Raw genomic sequence first — 18,596 nt, 5'->3', positions numbered from 1 at the left:
AGGTCATGTGAGGGGGGGGGGGGCACAAGTTTCAAATCACATGATCGGGAGTAGACGTAGGCACATCCATCGGGTCCCCGTTTTTTTTATCCATACAAGGGTGATTTCTATATAAGGATTATACTATTGTACCCCATAAGTTTTTAGGGTCTAGCTACAGATACCCCATGAGTTCATTACCTCGGGCTATGTATGTTTTCTCCGTTTCTTATTCTATCCTCTGCTCTCGTTTGCTTGTAGGGTAATAAAATGGTGGACTGGAGAAATGCGACGTATCACCCAATATGGGAGTCTATTGTCAGGTAGGTTTATCTGGAATGTTTATTAATTTGTCCAAACAATGTAAACTTTATTGTTCTTTATTGGTCTGACACCATTTGGCAGGAGTGAGTTAATGAAAGCATCTGCAGGGGTGTTAGGGGGAGGACTCGGGGTTAACGGTTCTTTAAAAGTTGGTGTAATAGGGCTAGCTAGGATTAGTGTGGAAACGCGTCAGCGAATGCAGTTTTATTCATCACTTTTTCTCTACTTGGTCACTATGTTTATTTTGTATTTTTAACTACGATGGATTAAGAGTTGCAGTTTAACACACCCGAGTGGAGCGGAACCTTCTACCTATTATACAAGACATTGGTTCAAGAACAGCTTCGTGGAGTCGGAGTCTTGGGTCGTGCACCTTGGGATGTTTTAGTGCATATACACCTTTATTATATATTTATGGATACCGCTTATACAGAGAGCCCCAGGTTTAGTCATTGTACACGGATAGAACTCTGCTTGCTGTTGGTGAATTGATCCATTCTATATATATTATGTGGATCATTTTGAGGGCAGGGACCGGACTACACAGAATATCGGAGACCTTACCCACTATAGACCCTTAGGCAAAGCTATAGCAGTCATTTACTGTCAGTCCTTACCGCCCTAGTATTCCGTTCATGAAGACTGATGCTTAGGATTAGCACAGCTAGAACTCTATTCCTTACAGGTCTGGATGTTTGTGATCACGTCCTATACAGAAGCTGATACCAGAGAACAGTAGACGACACAATACTGCTTTTATTTTCAGGAATATAACATTCATATAGTCGTCTATTACCCATGGCTGTATAAAAGTTGTGCACAGCTGCTCCTTCGTGCCAATGTATCGCTACATTATAATGAGAAACATATGTTCTGGTAGGAGAGAGAGATCTCCTCATTTACTATTCCTGTAAGGAAAATTCATCTCCGAGCATCTACCTGTGACCGACAGGAAAATGCGGCAATAAATAGGATTTTAGGAAAAAAAAACAAAAACAAAAATAATCTGCTCCTGCTCCGCATGGCTGTATGGACAAGGCGTCAGATCTGCAGAGCCCTGGATCTCACTTGCGGAATCTCTTGAAGAGCGGGTGCACGTGCTTGTTGCCGGCGCCTTTGTTTCTCGGGGTCTGATATTCCATGTACACGGTGTCGTCTGCGCCAGACATGGAGCTCATGGTGCCGACCCGCCGGGCCACCTGAGGAGGGAAGCAAAAGGTCTGCTCAATGCGAGTCAGCTCTCACATATTCTGGATTGTCAGACTTTCCTACGAGGAGGGAGACTTGGTGGAGTTCTCCTTTATCTCAGGTTGAGGAGTGATTAAAGGGGTTTTCTGCCCCCAAGGTGTCATTTTAGATTGATGACCTCAATCAATAGACCTTCAGTATCCCATCGTTGAAGACTCAGGCTCCACAGAGATCAGCTGATCTGACCACTTCACGCCCCGCTAGCAGCTCTTCTCTTATACAAGTAATGGGAACACAGCTGCAGCGCCATCCCCTGTGTAGTGGTGACGCCGGGTACTGCAGCTCCTCACTGATAACTTGAGGAGGAGCACACTGCTTCTGGTCATGCATGTGCACGCTTTTGAGCAAGAACTGAATCAGCTGACTGGTGGGATCTGACACCCGGACCTGCCACCAGATACTGAGGACCTATCCTATGGATAGGTCATGAGTATAAGAAAACCAAGTGGGGGGGGGGGGGGAAGAAACCCCCTTTAGCTTTGCATCACACAGCATTACACTTACATGGGTGGACTTGGTTCCGTACTCCCCGGCCACCACTTCCTCCTCGGCGTCCAGGTCGGAGGCAGCCAACACTTTCTGAAGCAGCTGCTGCTGGTCCTCTTTGGTGGCGAAGGCCAGGTCCTCCTCCTCCATGCCGGCCAGCTTAGTGATCACCTGACAAGTAAAAAGATTAATCCCATTCATTTACCAAGTGAAATATTGATGTAAATGAGAAACGTGCTAGTGATAACCTCAGCCAACGAAGGTGGATCATCTTCCTATTGGAACCAAAATCTGTCCACCCCAGATAACCCCCGGATCCCAAGGTAGGGGGCTCAGCAACCTTCGGCACTCCAGTGGTTGTGAAACACTTCTGCATAGGAGCTCCATCAATAGCTGTGCGAGTGTGCATGCTGGGACTTGTGGCGTCACAACGGCTGGAGCGCCAATGGAGGCCGAGCGCTGAACTATGGAGATTATAGAGCGAAGACCCCACCCCTGTTATACAAAGCAGACCATGAATAGTCAGGGGCCCCTTTGATTGCCTGTGATGGGGTTATCTAGGAAGGAGCCAGGGGCCGATGTCTGCTCCATATCTGCAGTCATGTCTCTTCTAGCCCCCCCCCCCCCTGTATTCTACATGTCCAGCTACTACAAGATGCCCATTTGTCTAGGTGGCCACTAGGACCCATCCAGTATGTAGGTGACTCACCTTGAAGCTGTAGCCCTGATCCACCAGGAACCTCTGCCTCTTGGTGGAATAGGCCATCTCCTGCGTGTCCTGAGACACCAGAGAGTAGAAGAAGGCGTTGTACTCCTCGGCCACCATTCCTTAAAGAAAACAAAAAAAAGGGGATGCTGAAAAAATATTCGTCCTGCACGACCCCGCCGCAGAATCCGCAGCCTGAGAATCTAATAGGACCATTTATTTGGGACTAATCCGTGGGGGGAAAACTAACAGAACCCCGAGGGTGGAAAATAAGGAGAAATTAGATGTCTGAATGGGGTAAAGCCCCGTAGTCCACAAAAGATACAAATATGCTGCAACGGATCCAGTCCAGGCTGTGGCACAACTCTCTCCTGTCTGGGCTAGATACAACTGTAACAAAGCCTCAGCTGTGAGAAGTACTATCCGCCTGTACAGCCCGTGGATGTTAAAGGGGTTTCCCGGGACTTAAAAATGAATGACTTGTCCTTAGGATAAGTATCCAGTACCCCCGCCGATCAGCTGTATGAGCAGGTGGCCGCACTCATGAGCGCTGTGTCCTCTTCCCTGCATGACGTCACGTCTGTCAGTCACAGGGAACAGAACTAGCTCAGTCCTATCCAAGTGAATGGGGCTGAGCTGCCATACTAAGCACATCACTCTCCTGAACACTGCGGCCTCCTCACCCAGCTGATCTGTGGGAGTCCTGGGTGTTAGACTCCCACTGATCATCTATCCTAGGGATCAGCCATTACTCTATAAATCCCAGATAATCCCTTTAAGTGTTCTCATTCCTCGAAAGCAAGCAAAGATCTGGGTAAGTAGATTGCAAAATTGTACCACTCGAAAGCCACGTTCACACGTCAGCTTTGCAGTGAAGTCCAGGGCCTGATCTGACCATCTACTTCCCATGCAGGTGAAGAGGCTTTTGGCACTTGTTCACATGCTGCAGAAAATATCAATGCAGATTTTTAGCCACCGGAAAGAAAACCTCTGCGGTAGAAATAAGAGGCCTGCTGCGTGGCGGCGAGGAGAACCCTGGTCAGACCTGACGCACATCTGCAAAATACAGCGCGGAACATGCGAACCTGCCGCAACAAAACTTTATTGAAACGAGACAAATGCATGGAACGCGACGGAGTCATGGATGTAGCGCAGTCCGTAACAGGTACGAGACTAAAACATCTGGGAATGGAGCCGTCCCCGCCAGCCGCTGGGAATTTTATGAAGCAGCATAAATCAGAGCGATGGCGGCAGCAGAAAGCGCAGGAAAGAGGGAGAGAATTGAGAAAGTGAATTATGTAGGAGGTCTGGGGGAGGGGGGACTGCAGTGAATAAAAGTTCAGCCCCCCCCCCCCCACCCACAAGGTAACAAAGTGCTGGCGTTAAAGGCCGTGAGAAATGCTCAAGCCTATTAGTTGCACTTAATAAGTGAAGGAAATGCGCGGGCCTGGTGTGATGGTCTCACCTCGTCACCTAACGCATCAGCGCCAAGCTGGGAGTCTGGGAATAGATCCGGCAGCAGAGAAACCCAAAGGAACGCACTGCTTCAAAAGGGAATGTCATCCTGCTTTCCTAGGCTCCTGAACAGTAATGTGCTAGTACAGGAGATTGGGTTGGCAGGTTTGTTACTGGGGGGGGGGGGGCTGAGAACAATGACTGACCATAGTGTGAACAGAGCCCACAACTGCTAATTAACTAATGAAGAGGAAATCAGCAGACGAAGCGTTCAGGAAACAACCAATACACGCCTGGTGGGACGAAAATCTGCACAGAGACGAAGCACATCAAAGGAGGTGTCCGCATGGGGCTTCCAGGTCAGTGAGCGACGCCATCAAGTGCGAGATTACTAACTAGACTGTACCGGGATCAGTGTCACAATATGGAGAAGAACAAGCGGCATGGAGAAGAAAACCCGGTCACATCACATCACACTAACCACCGAGCTCCTAGTACCAGATGGTGGAAGAAAGCAGGAGGTCTCATGGCCCAGACCCCAATATACACGGAGGAACAGACGAGACACTTGGCTAAACTCACATTACTGATCCTGAGCTATATCCTGTATTATACTCCAGAGCTGCGCTCACTATTCTGCTGGTACAGTCACTGTGTACATACATTACATTACTTATCCTGTATTATACTCCAGAGCTGCGCTCACTATTCTGCTGGTGCAGTCACTGTGTACATACATTACATTACTTATCCTGTATTATACTCCAGAGCTGCGCTCACTATTCTGCTGGTACAGTCACTGTGTACATACATTACTTATCCTGTATTATACTCCAGAGCTGCGCTCACTATTCTGCTGGTACACTCACTGTGTACATACATTACATTACTTATCCTGTATTATACTCCAGAGCTGCGCTCACTATTCTGCTGGTACAGTCACTGTGTACATACATTACATTACTTATCCTGTATTATACTCCAGAGCTGCGCTCACTATTCTGCTGGTACACTCACTGTGTACATACATTACATTACTTATCCTGTATTATACTCCAGAGCTGCGCTCACTATTCTGCTGGTACAGTCACTGTGTACATACATTACATTACTTATCCTGTATTATACTCCAGAGCTGCGCTCACTATTCTGCTGGTACACTCACTGTGTACATACATTACATTACTTATCCTGTATTATACTCCAGAGCTGCGCTCACTATTCTGCTGGTACAGTCACTGTGTACATACATTACATTACTTATCCTGTATTATACCCCAGAGCTGCACTCACTATTATGGTGATTCTATCTGATACTTTGTATCTTTGAGGCTCTGGCTCGGTGTAGGGTGGGGGTGGGGTGGCTGTGTCTGGTGTGATGTATACAGTAGATATAGGTGATGGGTATTATTTGCTCTGTAGTCAGTTGTGGCTTTCGTTCCTCTTCTCTCTTCTTATAAGATAACATTTATATCTCGCGTCCCTGGTATATAGAAGTATATAAGAATTGTGAATATCCAACGGAGGGCAAATATACAGCCTTACCTTTTTTTGCTCTCAGGACACGGCCCAGACGTTGCGCCTCCTGCCTGCGGGACCCCCCATGTGATGAGATCTGGATCAGTACATTGGCTTCTGGTAAATCAAAGGAAGTGTCACCGACCTGCAGAGCAGAAACGTATTCAACTGCATCAAAAACCACAGAAAACAAAACTCCCACAAACATCAGCTATTCTCCTTAGAGGGGCCGTCCAGGACCTGATGAGAAGTGACAGTGATTATCTATCCATAGGACAGGTCAGCGGTGTCAGATCGGTTGGGGTCTAACACCCAAACCTAGCTGCTCTGCCCCTATTCAAGTGCATAGGAGTGGGGCTGCAGTTCTAGGAGTCACCACTAGAGCGCTGTACACAGTTTACAGACCTATAGCGGTGCTGCCCGGATTAGGGGGATTCGTGTGGGTTCCGGGTGTCGAAACCCAACTGATCTGACACGGATGATTGGTCCTATGGGTAGGTCATTGGTAAGAATTATCCTAAGACAACCCCTTTAAGGTGAACTTTTTGTCCCTTGAAAGAGGTTTCCAGATTTGTGTTAATTATTTTGTGTATTAATTCCATCTCTGCTTTCTTTCAGTGAATGGAAACATCTGGAGGTCCTGAGATCTCCCCCCCCCCCTCACCTTTGATATAAAGATCGTGTTGATCTTGGGATTATGCTTGAAGTTTTGTAGAATTTGCATCCTCTCTCCTTGGGAGGTCGGGCCGTAGATGTAGGGTCTGAAAAGAAGAAGAAGAAGAATGGGTAACAATATTGTGTATCAGCCCGTCTTGTGAGCGCAGCTTTATACTTCTATAGCACCAACATATTCCGTAGCGTCCGCACAGTCCCCTATAGGGCTCACAATCTGCACTCCCTGACAGTATCTGGAAGGAACCCACCAAACATGGAGAAAACAAACAACCCACAAGCAGATTCTTGTCAAGTTCTATGTCCTTCAATTTTCACACTGACCACTAAGCCTAATAAAAATTCTGACATTTGCAGATCACCAAGTGCTGTTAACAGAGACGAAGAGAAGCTCAGGCAAGATGGCCGCCCCCATCACCATGTACAGGGAATAGAATGAATAAAATCTACCATCAGAAACAGATGAGAATAAAGTGATGGCTTTCACTATCTGGTCTGAATAGAACGATGGCCGGTACATTCCTTGTCAGGGGCCGCACCCAGGACAGAGGGAAATGTGACATCTTACAATGGCCGCCCCAAGTTCATGCTTTGCCCGCTCGCACGGAACAGTGAACACGTCTAATAAGATTCCTCCAGCACGGCTTGGCCTAATCTCTTAAAGACAGATTAAAAGGATTCTTCCCAGAAATTAGAACTTAATACCCAAAATACAAAACATTTCACTATTTTGGGACGTGAGAAGAAAAAAAAAAGCAGCAGTGCCGATCTTGTACTGGCGTGACGCCCTGTGACATCTGCGGACACAACCGGTGCGGTCGCTCGGAATCGCCTCGATACATTTGTAGCAGACTTCTATAACACTGGATACAATGTGTCCATCCAGCTCCAGCGCAGAGGCAGCACCTCCCTAGTAGAGAGTAACAACCCCCAGGTAGCCTCTTACACTCACCAATCACATCAGGGGATTCTATCTTAGACTAGGGACAGGGCTGTGCAAAGGTTTTAGGCAGGTGTAGAAAGAAACCTTGTTGCTTGCAGAAATAGAAGGGTTCATAGTTTACTTTTGTGAATGAAGAAAAGAGAGATGTAAATCCCCTCACTATTCGGTGTGACCTTTGCCCTCTCGGTCCTTGCAGACAGTATTTGGCAGAGCTGGGCAGGGAGGTTGTTCCTGCCACCATCTTGGAGAACTAAGCCCAGATCTTCTGTGGATTTTGCCGGCTCCAATCCGTCTGTGTCTCCATGTCATCCCGCACAGACTGGATGATGTTGAGATCAGGGCTCTATCTGTGGGGGCCGGATCATCACTTCCAAGACTCCTCCTCCCAAGGGCAAAGGTCACACTGAGACTCACAAGAACGGGGGTCATTCTACTCATCTGAATTTGCAGGTCAAGCAGACATGCTGCCGATCCATTCACGCTCTATGAGACTGTCGGAGAGAGAACAGACCCCAGAAACGAATGAAGCAACAATGCAACCTCAGTATTCTTGTGATCAATGAGGGGGGGGTCCCAGCTGGTAGACCCCCATGATCCACCTACCCAGTGCAGAGAATCTCATTGATTTAAAGGGTTTTTCTTGGACTTGCATATTGATCTAACCTTAGGGTAGGTCGTCAATATGTGATTGGTGGGAGTCCCACATTGGAGACACCTACAGACCAACTGGTTTAAGACGCCGCATCCTCTTTACTGAATACCAAGCACAGCGCCGTACATCTCATAGTGGCCACGCTGGATACTGCAGCACAGCCACAAGCACTAGAATAGGACGGAGATGCTGATTTATCATATAACCAATGAATGTGATGTCAGTGCACCCCCACTGATCATAGAAAAACCCTACTATGCTGGAGATATTATGCATGAAAATCTGCAGATGTGGCCTCAGTTCCCCCAGGTTTGGGCCACCATATAATGTGCTCAGTACGGCCAGGCGGTAATGTTGCATTTCCCACTGTTAGTGTTGCCGTTGATGAATTTTTCATTGCTTTTGATCACAGGACAAGTTTTCTAGAATGAGCACGGGCTAAACGGAGATCTTCGAAGGGCTGGCAAACTGAACACAAGTGAACAGAGGAACCCAATCTCCCACCTCCCTTGAGCTGGCTGCAGGGCCCGCGCCTCATTGTCATGCAGGGCCACTTACTTGTTGAGCCTGATGGCGTACTCCTTCAGTGCAAACACATTGTCTGCAAACACAATGATCTTGTCATTCCTCCGCTCATGGAACTTAATCAGGAACTGGCAGGCTCGGAATTTATTTGGGTTCATGGTGTACAACAGAATCCTCTTCTTTGTCTTGATGGCAACGTATTCTCTGTAAAACTCGGGGGACATGGGGCACCAGACCTGAAGGAGCAAAGAGAAAAGAGGAAGGAGCAGGCGGCAGATAGGGTGGCCTGGACCGAATTCTGAACACGCAGCTTGTTTGTCTGGTGAGAGGAAGAGGCTGAATAGACCCCCAGGCAATAGCCTGAATATGAGCCGCGGGGTACAAGAGCGGCTCACCACAGCAACGGCCTCCTCCGCCCGCCAGCAAGAAAAAGAGATGACGTCTTCATCGGGCTCTGACGGCTTTCACGAAATTAGTTAGCAAACTGGCTGAATAAAAAAGTGGCAGCAAGAACAGAAGACGGGAGTGAAACGACGCAAACAGCAAATGGGGAGGTTGGAGGGGATTAAGGAGAAAAAAAAAAAGTTAAAGAACACTCTCAGAAAACATAGGTTTGGATTGCTGGTGGTCTGGGTACACGAAAATAAATAAACGTGCACCCCCTGGAGGGAGGGAGTGTGTGTCCGAAAACCCCTTACCTCCGCACACTGCACCTTGGCGATGTAGCCATTGTTCTGCAGCTCCATCCAGTTGGCTTCGTACAACTTTGGACCAATCAAAAAATTCAGGTCCACTATTTTATCGTCCTCTCTGACCAAAGTGGCCGTAAGCCCGAGCTTACAGTGTGCTTGTACGATGGTCAGGACGCGACGGAACATCTTTGCTGGAAAAAAGTGAAGCAAAAGCAAAGGGTTACAGCACAATGTTACATGGGTGCAGTCTGAACATAAAGCTGAGCAGATACTTTCCAAGAATTAGAATCTGGTCTAGTCTGGCAGAGATGAATACGTATCCTAGGCTTATGTGTACACTAGCTGGTACCCGCGACTTGGTCTGCGGTGATTGTAGCAGTGGGTATATACAGGCGCGGGTAAGGTTTTCGTACTGTGTATAAGGTCTGGGATATGAAATGTAACTGTGTATCTTGTTTTTGCTATAATTCTGAGAGCACATGAGACTTTTGTGTTGAATGTAATTTGTATTTCAGCCGCTATACGGTGTTGGTATAAACTGTACATAGTGACTTTGGGACAGAGGTATTTCAGGTTAATATACTTCGATATACGACATTGTAGGATTTGTTATTTTCCGCCAGTACATGTCAGTTTTGGGCACAGGATACTCTCGAGCAGCCACAAAGTCTGGCCCTGTGCATGACAGTTTAGTAACTCCATGCGTCTCTTAGTAATAGCAATTAACCCCATCATGTCCCTCACATTAACCCTTGTGTAAGAGTTACTGATATGTGAGAGACTTGGAGGTAATAGTTAAGTATCTTCATTATTGAGGTTTATTAGTAACCCTTATATGGGGCCCACAGGGGTTAATATGAGGGACATGATGGGGTTTATTCCTATTAATATGAGGCACACAGGGGTTAATCTGAGGGACATGATGGGGTTTATTCCTAATAATGTGAGGCACACAGGGGTTAATATGAGGGACATGATGGGGTTTATTCCTATTAATGTGAGGCACACAGGGGTTAATATGAGGGACATGATGGGGGTTATTCCTATTAATGTGAGGCACATGGAGTTACTAAGACTAAACTAATAACTCCAAATGCCTGACATTAATGAGAACAGTAATCCTATGTACCTGTGTGTTTTTCAGTGTCACTTTGCTAGCAGCTTCCTCTTCTCCTCGGGGAATGTTAGCAGGATGCAGACCACTATAGCAGGCACAGACCTGAGTGATTAAGATCCACCCCCTGGGTTTCCTGCACCCCTCTCAAAGGGGAGTGTCCTTATGCTTGAGCTCTAGCAGCCCCCTGAAAAGATTCGGACTTCATTTAGCAAGTCCTGGGCTGCTGGTGTGCCAGTGAAATATGGCAGGAGTGCCACTCTTGGCATGCTGACCTCTGCTGTAGAGGGTAATATGAATTTTGTGGCTTGCTATGGTCCAAAGTGTGTGAGATTGCAGAAATAGTGATGTGAGTTTGGGTTTTGTGGGGGTCCTGAGAAAAACGTATGTGTGCTATTGTGATGAAAAGTAGCCTATTGCGCAATCGAGTGTAGTGACTATGTTTGTGGAAAATTTCAGCCAAATCGTATGGTCGAAAGTGTGTGAGATTGCAGAAATAGTGATGTGAGTTTGGGTTTTGTGGGGGTCCTGGGAAAAACGTATGTGCGCTATTGTGACGAAAAGTAGCCTATTGCGCAATCGAGTGTAGTGACTATGTTTGTGGATAATTTCAGCCAAATCGGTGGAGCGGGTTTTGCGTGATTGAGGAACAAACATCTAAACATCCAAACAACCAAACACACAAACCCACAAACATCCAAACTCACAAACTTTCACCTTTATAATATTAATAGGATACAGGCTACAAATGAAGTCATCTCCCTGCTGCCATCTGCTGGAATGTGTTTTGGCACATCAGACTTTTTGCAATGTATTATGCCCCAAGTGTGTATCCGATGTGGGGCAGGGTTTGCAGCAGAATGCACTTGGATGACACTGATGCATTCGCCTCTCTGGGGGTTTCTAATCTGTTCTGTGCTGATGATGGGACCTGCTCTGTAATCATCAGTACAGAAGAGATCAAACACTCCCATGGCCATGACTGCATAATAGAACACACTCTGAGTCTCATCCCAGTGCATTCTGCTGCACACTCGGCCCCACATTAGGTGCACACTTGGTCATGTGATCATCTGTACCCACTACAGATTCCAGGCGACATCAATTTTTAATGCAGCTTTGGATGTGACTGGAAAAGATGATGCAAGTCATCCATACCTGGGATGGTGTGCACTTCGTCCAGTATCATCAGCCCCCACTCCTGACTTTTCAGCCACTCCATCACCCTCTCGGCCTCCCAGGACCTCTTGGTGGTGTGCCCCAGCATAGAATACGTGCTTATAGCAATGGAGCACCCAATGGGCTTGTCCTTGGCATCAGATGTGAAGCGACATATCTGGCTGTCATCAATGGTCGACCACATCTTAAACTGCGCCTTCCACTGCTCCACCGACACAGCAGAGTTACCCAGCACCAGGCATCGCTTCCGCACTGTGCAGGCCGCGGTAACGCCAACCAGAGACTTTCCGGCTCCTGCAGATACAAACACATGACCCATCGTAAACAGGCTGAGAAGAAACAAGACAAACACATACAAAATTATAATAAATCCCCCAATATGGTCAAGATCCCCAATAAATAAGGACATGGTTTACACCTCCGGGCTTATAATTTGTCACAGCTGAAGGTTTGTTACAATTGTATCCAGACAAGACAATCCTCTGTGCACTAAACGACCTGCTCCAGACTGATACATTGTCACAAACTAGTAGGACAGGAGAGAGAGGTGTGTGATTGGTGTATACAGCACCCAGAATATTACCTAGGCTGGATACAACTGTAACAAACCCTTCACTGTGAGAATTAACTTCACAAATAGCACATGTTCATTGACTTATGAAGTTCAACAGGAACATAAAAAATTGCCTAAATTTAGGAAGCATGGGGGAGTTTGCAGCTGGACAAAAAAAGTAAAGGCTCTCATGGAATGAAATATTGCACCGAGCACCAGCAAGAGATCAGCCCGGCCTCATGGTAGATTACATTATGGTAGATGCCGCAAGCTGTAGATATAGGGCGCCCTCTGCTGTTAGCTTTAGCACATTGCAGGAATGATGATCAGATCCTCACCACAAGGCAGCACAATCACCCCAGAGCGAGCACGCCCATTGCCAAACATCTTGCGCAGACTCTTCTCCTGGTATGGGCGTAGGACGGCGGTGGGCTTCAGGTCGATGTTGATGTCGGGGTTCATGGTGTCATTCCTGAAGTCATACTCTGCCAGGAGCGGGTACTCCAAGTGGATACAGCACTTCTGGAGAACCTCAATCATTTCCTAAATGAAACAGGGGAAAACAAGGTCGCCATTACTGGACGGAGGAACAATAGGTGGTGGAGAAGTCCTTACAGACGGACCAAAAGCTATCGCTGCAATGAAGAGAGAAGCAAACACGGGCTTTATAACGGATAACCTATCCATAGAATGGGTCGACCATTAAAGATCGGCAGTGGTCCGGCACTCGGGCTCCTGGACGATCAGCCAATTGGGGGAGCACTGCAGCTTTTTCAGTAGATACCGAGCACAGAGCCGTCCATTTATATAGTGACTGTGCTTGGGATTACAGCTAAAGCCCATTCACTTGAAAAGGATTCAGCTGTGATCAGGCCAAGTGACCGAAGAATGTGACGTCACAGGGCTTGTAAAACGGAAGCTGCAGGTTACAACAGCTGATCTGCGGGGGTTCTGGGTGTCGCATCCCCCATGAATCACCAGTCCTACTAATCCTGTGGGTTTGGATGTTTGTTCCTCAATCATGCAAAATCAGCTGTACGGATTTGCATGAAATTTGTCACATACATAGATAGGAACCCCGATTAAAACATACGCTACTTTTTATCCCGGTAAATTACGTCACTACACGACCGCAGTGAAGGAATTTAGGTTCATGCAACACTAAAGGACCTGTGATGACATCATCACTGGTCCTTGAGCCATTCTAGGATAGGATCATGCTAGGCAGTGGGTGGAGCTACACAATATTTTGTGGGCGGAGCTATAGGATGAAGCTGGACAGTGTGAAAGCTGAAGAAAATGGAGTCTCATAGAAGATCAGGAGACTACAGAACATGCAGGCTGTGTGTGGGCAAGATGAGTATATCGGGTGTAGCGTTTCAGTGAGTACGATGGGGAATGTGTTGTTCTGCCTTTGATGGGGGAGGGGGGAGAACTTTGGCACATTTCAGCAACATCCGTTAAGCCCTTTGTAACACAGAAGCTGCTCAGACACTGACATAAGAACACCCCTATAATCCAAATGACCAGATGTAGCAGAGCTTAGGCAGCACTGTAGCACAGCTGAGTACGCTCTCCATATGCAGAGATGTATATACAACGGAGTATGCTGCGCATATGCTGCGATGTAGCAGAGGAGCCAAGACGCGGGAGCAGGCGGATCATCCACAACAGCAATTGGCTAACGACAAGCGGCTCAGCGCCAACACCAACTTTCAGATGAAGTCGCAGGCAGATGCTAGTGAATCATATATCCTGAGGATATCAACTATAAGGTCACATATTTCAGGGAAGAAAGACTTTACGTGAAGCATTGTACCTGTTTCACCTCGAAGGATACCGTCTGTGTTTCTTCCTCCTCTTCTTCCTCTTTGTCCATCTGTTCATAGAATTCAAATAAATCGGCGGGGACGTCGGTTTTAGTGTCGGACACCTGGGAGGTGGAGGGGGCGCTGGCCGGGTCTGTCGTCTTAGAGATCTGGGAAAGATTTAACACCAATATTAATTGATTTGCACTTATACAGCAAACAATCTTAAAAAGAGCTGCAGTGTAAAGCATGACGGAGAGAAAGAGCAGCAGGATTACAATATATTACAGTGAATAGACTTACAGCGGATTTGCTAGTAAAGGTCTCGGTGATCAGTTCAGTCTCCTCACCCTCCTCGTTCCGAAGTCTACAGCTGCGGATGGTGGCGTCTTTAAGGAGATCCTGGATGACTTCTGGGTGGGCGCTCTCTACAAAGTACCTGCGGGGGGGGAGTCATGTGATAACATTACAGGGGGAGGGGTTTGTGGTACATTCTGACCACTGGGACAGTCACCTTTTATGTTCTCTGTGCAGGGGTACGTAACATGCTCTATCTTAGACGACATGACAGGTCCTCTTTAAATGAACTGGGGTTAGGGAGGTGCACAATGATGGCCGCTGTTCTCTGGGTTAATGGGGGTCTTCACCTCCCTAGACAGTATTTTAACACTTTGTGCTCTGCAAGGGTCTTCTCACGAAACTGGTTTGGAGTTTGCTCAGTATTACATACATCCTTTAGGTAAGTGTACTGAAGCTGTGGAATTAGATTGTAAGCCTGGGCAGAGATCTCTGGGAGAAAATAAAATTCAGTTGGGTTCATCAATAGTTAAGGGGTAGCGCTGGTATCTGGTCATCTGTTACAGAGTTGGGTGTCCTGCAGTACGAGCCACAGAATCGGTGCGGTATTATATATATCACACAGACATCTCACCTGTTATGTTTCAGCACCAGCTTCACCTTCCCATAGCTGACAGTGCAGAGCTGTGGAAGCAGAAACATCTACGTAAGAGACGTACAAAGCCAACAAACCTACCAAGTGACTAAAGGGTTAATGTCACTTCTACCAATTCATTACATATCCCTGCTGAATACTAGAACAAAGGATCGGCCAGTGACTAAGAAGGCTGAAAACCTGACCAAGTCAGTATATAGGTGTAAGGCGTGTAAGACGCCACCATGAACTCTCAGCCTCGATGTAAATTAAAATGTGGCCCTTAAAAGAGGTTTACCCACCAAAGCAAGCTATGGCAGGATGGTTTATGGTATGGATAGAGTATAAATAACAGATCAGTGTGTGTGTGGGGGGGGGGGTGTCAGATCTCTCAAACCCCCGTACTGATCAGGAAAAAGAGGGGTGAAAATCTGCAAGGAATAATGGTCGGGCAGCGCGCACTACTCCATTCATTTCACTGGGATTGCGGGAGAAAGGGGAAGTCCAGCATTCTGCCATCTCAGGCAATCCCACTGACATGAATGGGGAGCTGCGCACGGCCCGACCGCCACTAGGGAACAAAAGTCCCTCATTGTGATCCGTATGGGGGGGGGGGGGGGGGTCTGAGCTGGTTTAAAGGAGTCCTCTAGTGATCACAACAGTCTCAATGAGTGATTCACATCCCAGCCGCCTACAGCAGGCCCAAATCTGGAATCCCGCAACGAGATCGTGGTCCCGGTCACTCACCTTGATGAACTGCACGATGCCATCCGGGACTCCGGTTTTGCTCAGCTTCTGCAAATACTCGATGATGTCCGATGTCTGCAGCCCCACACTGACCGCAGCGTACAGGGAGTAGGCAGTGAGCTTATACTCATGAACATGCACCGGGCGGCAGACGGGCTCCGAGATCGCAACAAGAAAGTCCTGGGCATATTTATAGACCGGAGAAAAGGCTTCCAAGAAGATGTGTCCATCCGGGGCCTGCGGAGAAATCACTCACGTGTTAGGCTTTATTCACATATGAATCTGCAGCGCTCGTCTGAGAGCAGAGGAAAGTTCTGCAAGTGAGAAGAATCATCACATCACATCACGGTCATCGGGCTCGCTCGGGATCCTTTCTTATCAGTTATTAGACTGAACCATCTTTACTGTTAAACCTACAACGGACCAGAACAGATTAAACTGCACAGATGTGAACACACCCCGACTACCGTCTCAGCTGGTGGCTTACAACAGACGCCATTTCTAAAGTTACGCTTTATCAGAGCACATGAAATGTATCGCCCTGGAGTCCAAACTGTTCATCTCACAGAGGATTGATTAGACTGGATAATACTGTAACAAACCCTCAGCTGAGACTTTTCAGGCACCTTCCCTAAAATTAACCAATTCATCCTACAGGGAGGGATTGAAGCTGCTGTCATACAGTCTTGGTGCAGCTTACCTGCAGGGTATCATCTGAGTGGACAGTCACTGCAGTGTGCAGATACTATTAAATGCAGCAGGATCGTCCAAGACACTTACCACCCAGAGTGGCCGGGACGTGTGGTCGCCCTTCAGGGGCATTTGTAATCTATAATCCTTGGCATTGTACTCATCCCGTTTGGTATTATCCTCATCCACTTGCTTCCCTGCTGCAGAGGGCACAGCCTCCTGATCATTAGTAGGTGCATCATCATCTTCCTCCTCCTCTTCATCGTAATGACGTTTCTTGGATTTTTTCTTGTCTGTAAGGAGAATCATTACCAAGTATTAAAGATGGCTGCACTCCTGTGACCTGCACTAGACCAAGGCCATATATATATATCCTGCAGAGCAGACATCAAGGCCAGACAAATCCAGGTGGTGACTACTGCATAGGACTAGCGCCACCCGTCACATGTCCTGTTATTATGTCTCTAATGGCGGCCGCAGGAGCCAAAGACTCTTCAGACCTGTCTGTTTTAGTGAAAGTTTGTATTCTCCATGAAATAACAATCCTGAAGCCTCTTTACTTAGAATTCTGCATCCCTCCATTATTCTTCATGGAAATTATATGAATGAATTTACAACTGAGCATTTCGCTTCTGAAAGGTCTCTACACGGTAAACACTGAACGGACAGAATCAGATCCTTAAAGGGGTTGTCCAGGATCATTTTTAATGTATTTAGTTTTTAATATTTTAGGTTTGGGAAGGTGAAAAAAACACACTGACTTGTCCCTGGTGCTCCAGTGTCTCCCCGCACAGTCAAGTCCAATGTGTTTTTCTGGCAAAATAAAACAGCAGCAGGACCAGACGGCGCTGGGAGAGAGGAGAGTATGTGGGGTTTTTTGTTGTTATTTTTCTCACCTTCCTCAATATATATGTATGTAGAGAGAGCAAGATGTATATATTCTCTCTGGACAACCTCTTTAAGATCCCCCCCCCCCCCCCGGACCAGAAATATCCAGGAGGAATAACAGAGGAACTGCACAATGAAGAGTTCTATGAAATGATGCTGCAGAGATTACAATGTCATAGGGAATGCAACAATGTCTTTGAAGAAACCATCCAGATTCCAAAGTTGCCAATTATTCGGCCCCCTCAGAAGCCGTTTCTCCCATGTCCTCTGGCACAGTATGGATGGGTGCACAGGCTGGTGAGCGTCAGCATTAGCACTGTCCATCAGCACAGTCTCAGCCTGGGCCTATAGACTACGGTGCAATAACCGGCGAGGCAGACCAAGACCGGATGCTTGGTTTAAAGGGGTTGTCCAGGGATTCACTTCCTCAAGGGTTCTCCACATGGGGACCAATTATAATGATGACCCTGTCCCCCTCCCCCCAGTATATAAGTAATAGCCCCCAATACTGGTCCAGTCACATGACTCATACTGGTTTTACTTTTCCATCTACTTGGCTGTATGAAGTCTTGTGTTTTTCCTGCAGGACAAGTTTTGTTTGCTAATGGTCCCATTCAAGGTTCCATATAATGTCGTGCAAAACATTAAAGCAGGGTTCACACTTTGTAAAGTGTCTGTTTACAAAGATGTCCGATTACATGTAGGATTTAGCTGTCCGCTTGGAAAATCGGACATCTTTGTAAACGGGCACTTAAGGACAGACACGGACAGTAAAAGACACGACATTATGTCCCATTCAAAATAATGCAAAATGTAATGGACGCAGCTAGTGTCTAATGCTAATGTCCGCACATCAGACACCGACGCTAGTGTGAACGTCCCCTAAAACTAATTTAATGTGGGAGGGAATAGTAGAAACACAAGGCCAACATTTTTTTAGGTTTAGTTTTCCCTATATATTGGCTGCGGCATCTAAGTGGTTAAATAACCACGTCTGATCCTGTCGCTGGCTACTGTTCGCACCGTACAGGTACAGCCGAGGTCGCCGGGGTGGAGGCCACAGTCACACGGAATAATAAGACTCTATTCCATAGGGATCTGTCCAGGAAATATTAATGTGAACGCAGCCTTACACAGGGCAAGGGATGACAGGAAGATTGCCAGATGGAAACCCACTGCTATTAAAGGAAACGTATCAGCCCCTTTAAGGGCAGCACCTGAAGGGGATCACAAGTCTCAGCTCCTTAGGGTAGAACATGGAGAACTACAACCCCCATCATCCCTTATGGGGCAATAAGCAGAAGCCTCAGTAGTAGTCCCCTCCCCCCCTAAAGCCTCGGGGCTCGTACCGCGGTCCCATTTATCCTTCTTGCCCATGATGCCCTGGGTAGGGGGGGGCTCAGGACCTCCACAAGGCTCCGGTGTGCACTGGATACTCGGCCCCGCCACGAAGAGTTACTCAACCGGACTCATAAACCACGCCCTC

The 18,596-nt window shown here is 47.2% G+C and overlaps 1 protein-coding gene across 1 annotated transcript; it reads right to left on the bottom strand.

The window, feature by feature from the left end:
- Positions 1-1,041: 1,041 nt before the first annotated feature.
- Positions 1,042-18,596, bottom strand: ERCC3 (ERCC excision repair 3, TFIIH core complex helicase subunit). Its single transcript, XM_075284678.1, has 15 exons — positions 18,460-18,596; positions 16,313-16,515; positions 15,533-15,769; positions 14,786-14,835; positions 14,158-14,293; positions 13,866-14,024; positions 12,385-12,589; positions 11,473-11,787; positions 9,207-9,391; positions 8,542-8,744; positions 6,381-6,477; positions 5,744-5,861; positions 2,747-2,865; positions 2,056-2,208; positions 1,042-1,502 (listed from the first exon to the last, which is right to left on the bottom strand). The coding sequence occupies exons 1-15, from the start codon at positions 18,485-18,487 to the stop codon at positions 1,368-1,370; spliced, it is 2,343 nt and encodes a 780-aa protein (XP_075140779.1). The 5' UTR covers positions 18,488-18,596; the 3' UTR covers positions 1,042-1,367.

This window comes from Leptodactylus fuscus, chromosome 8 (assembly GCF_031893055.1).
Source record: "Leptodactylus fuscus isolate aLepFus1 chromosome 8, aLepFus1.hap2, whole genome shotgun sequence".
NCBI classification, from domain to species: Eukaryota; Metazoa; Chordata; class Amphibia; order Anura; family Leptodactylidae; genus Leptodactylus; species Leptodactylus fuscus.
This window is presented reverse-complemented; position numbering and strand designations above follow the sequence as displayed.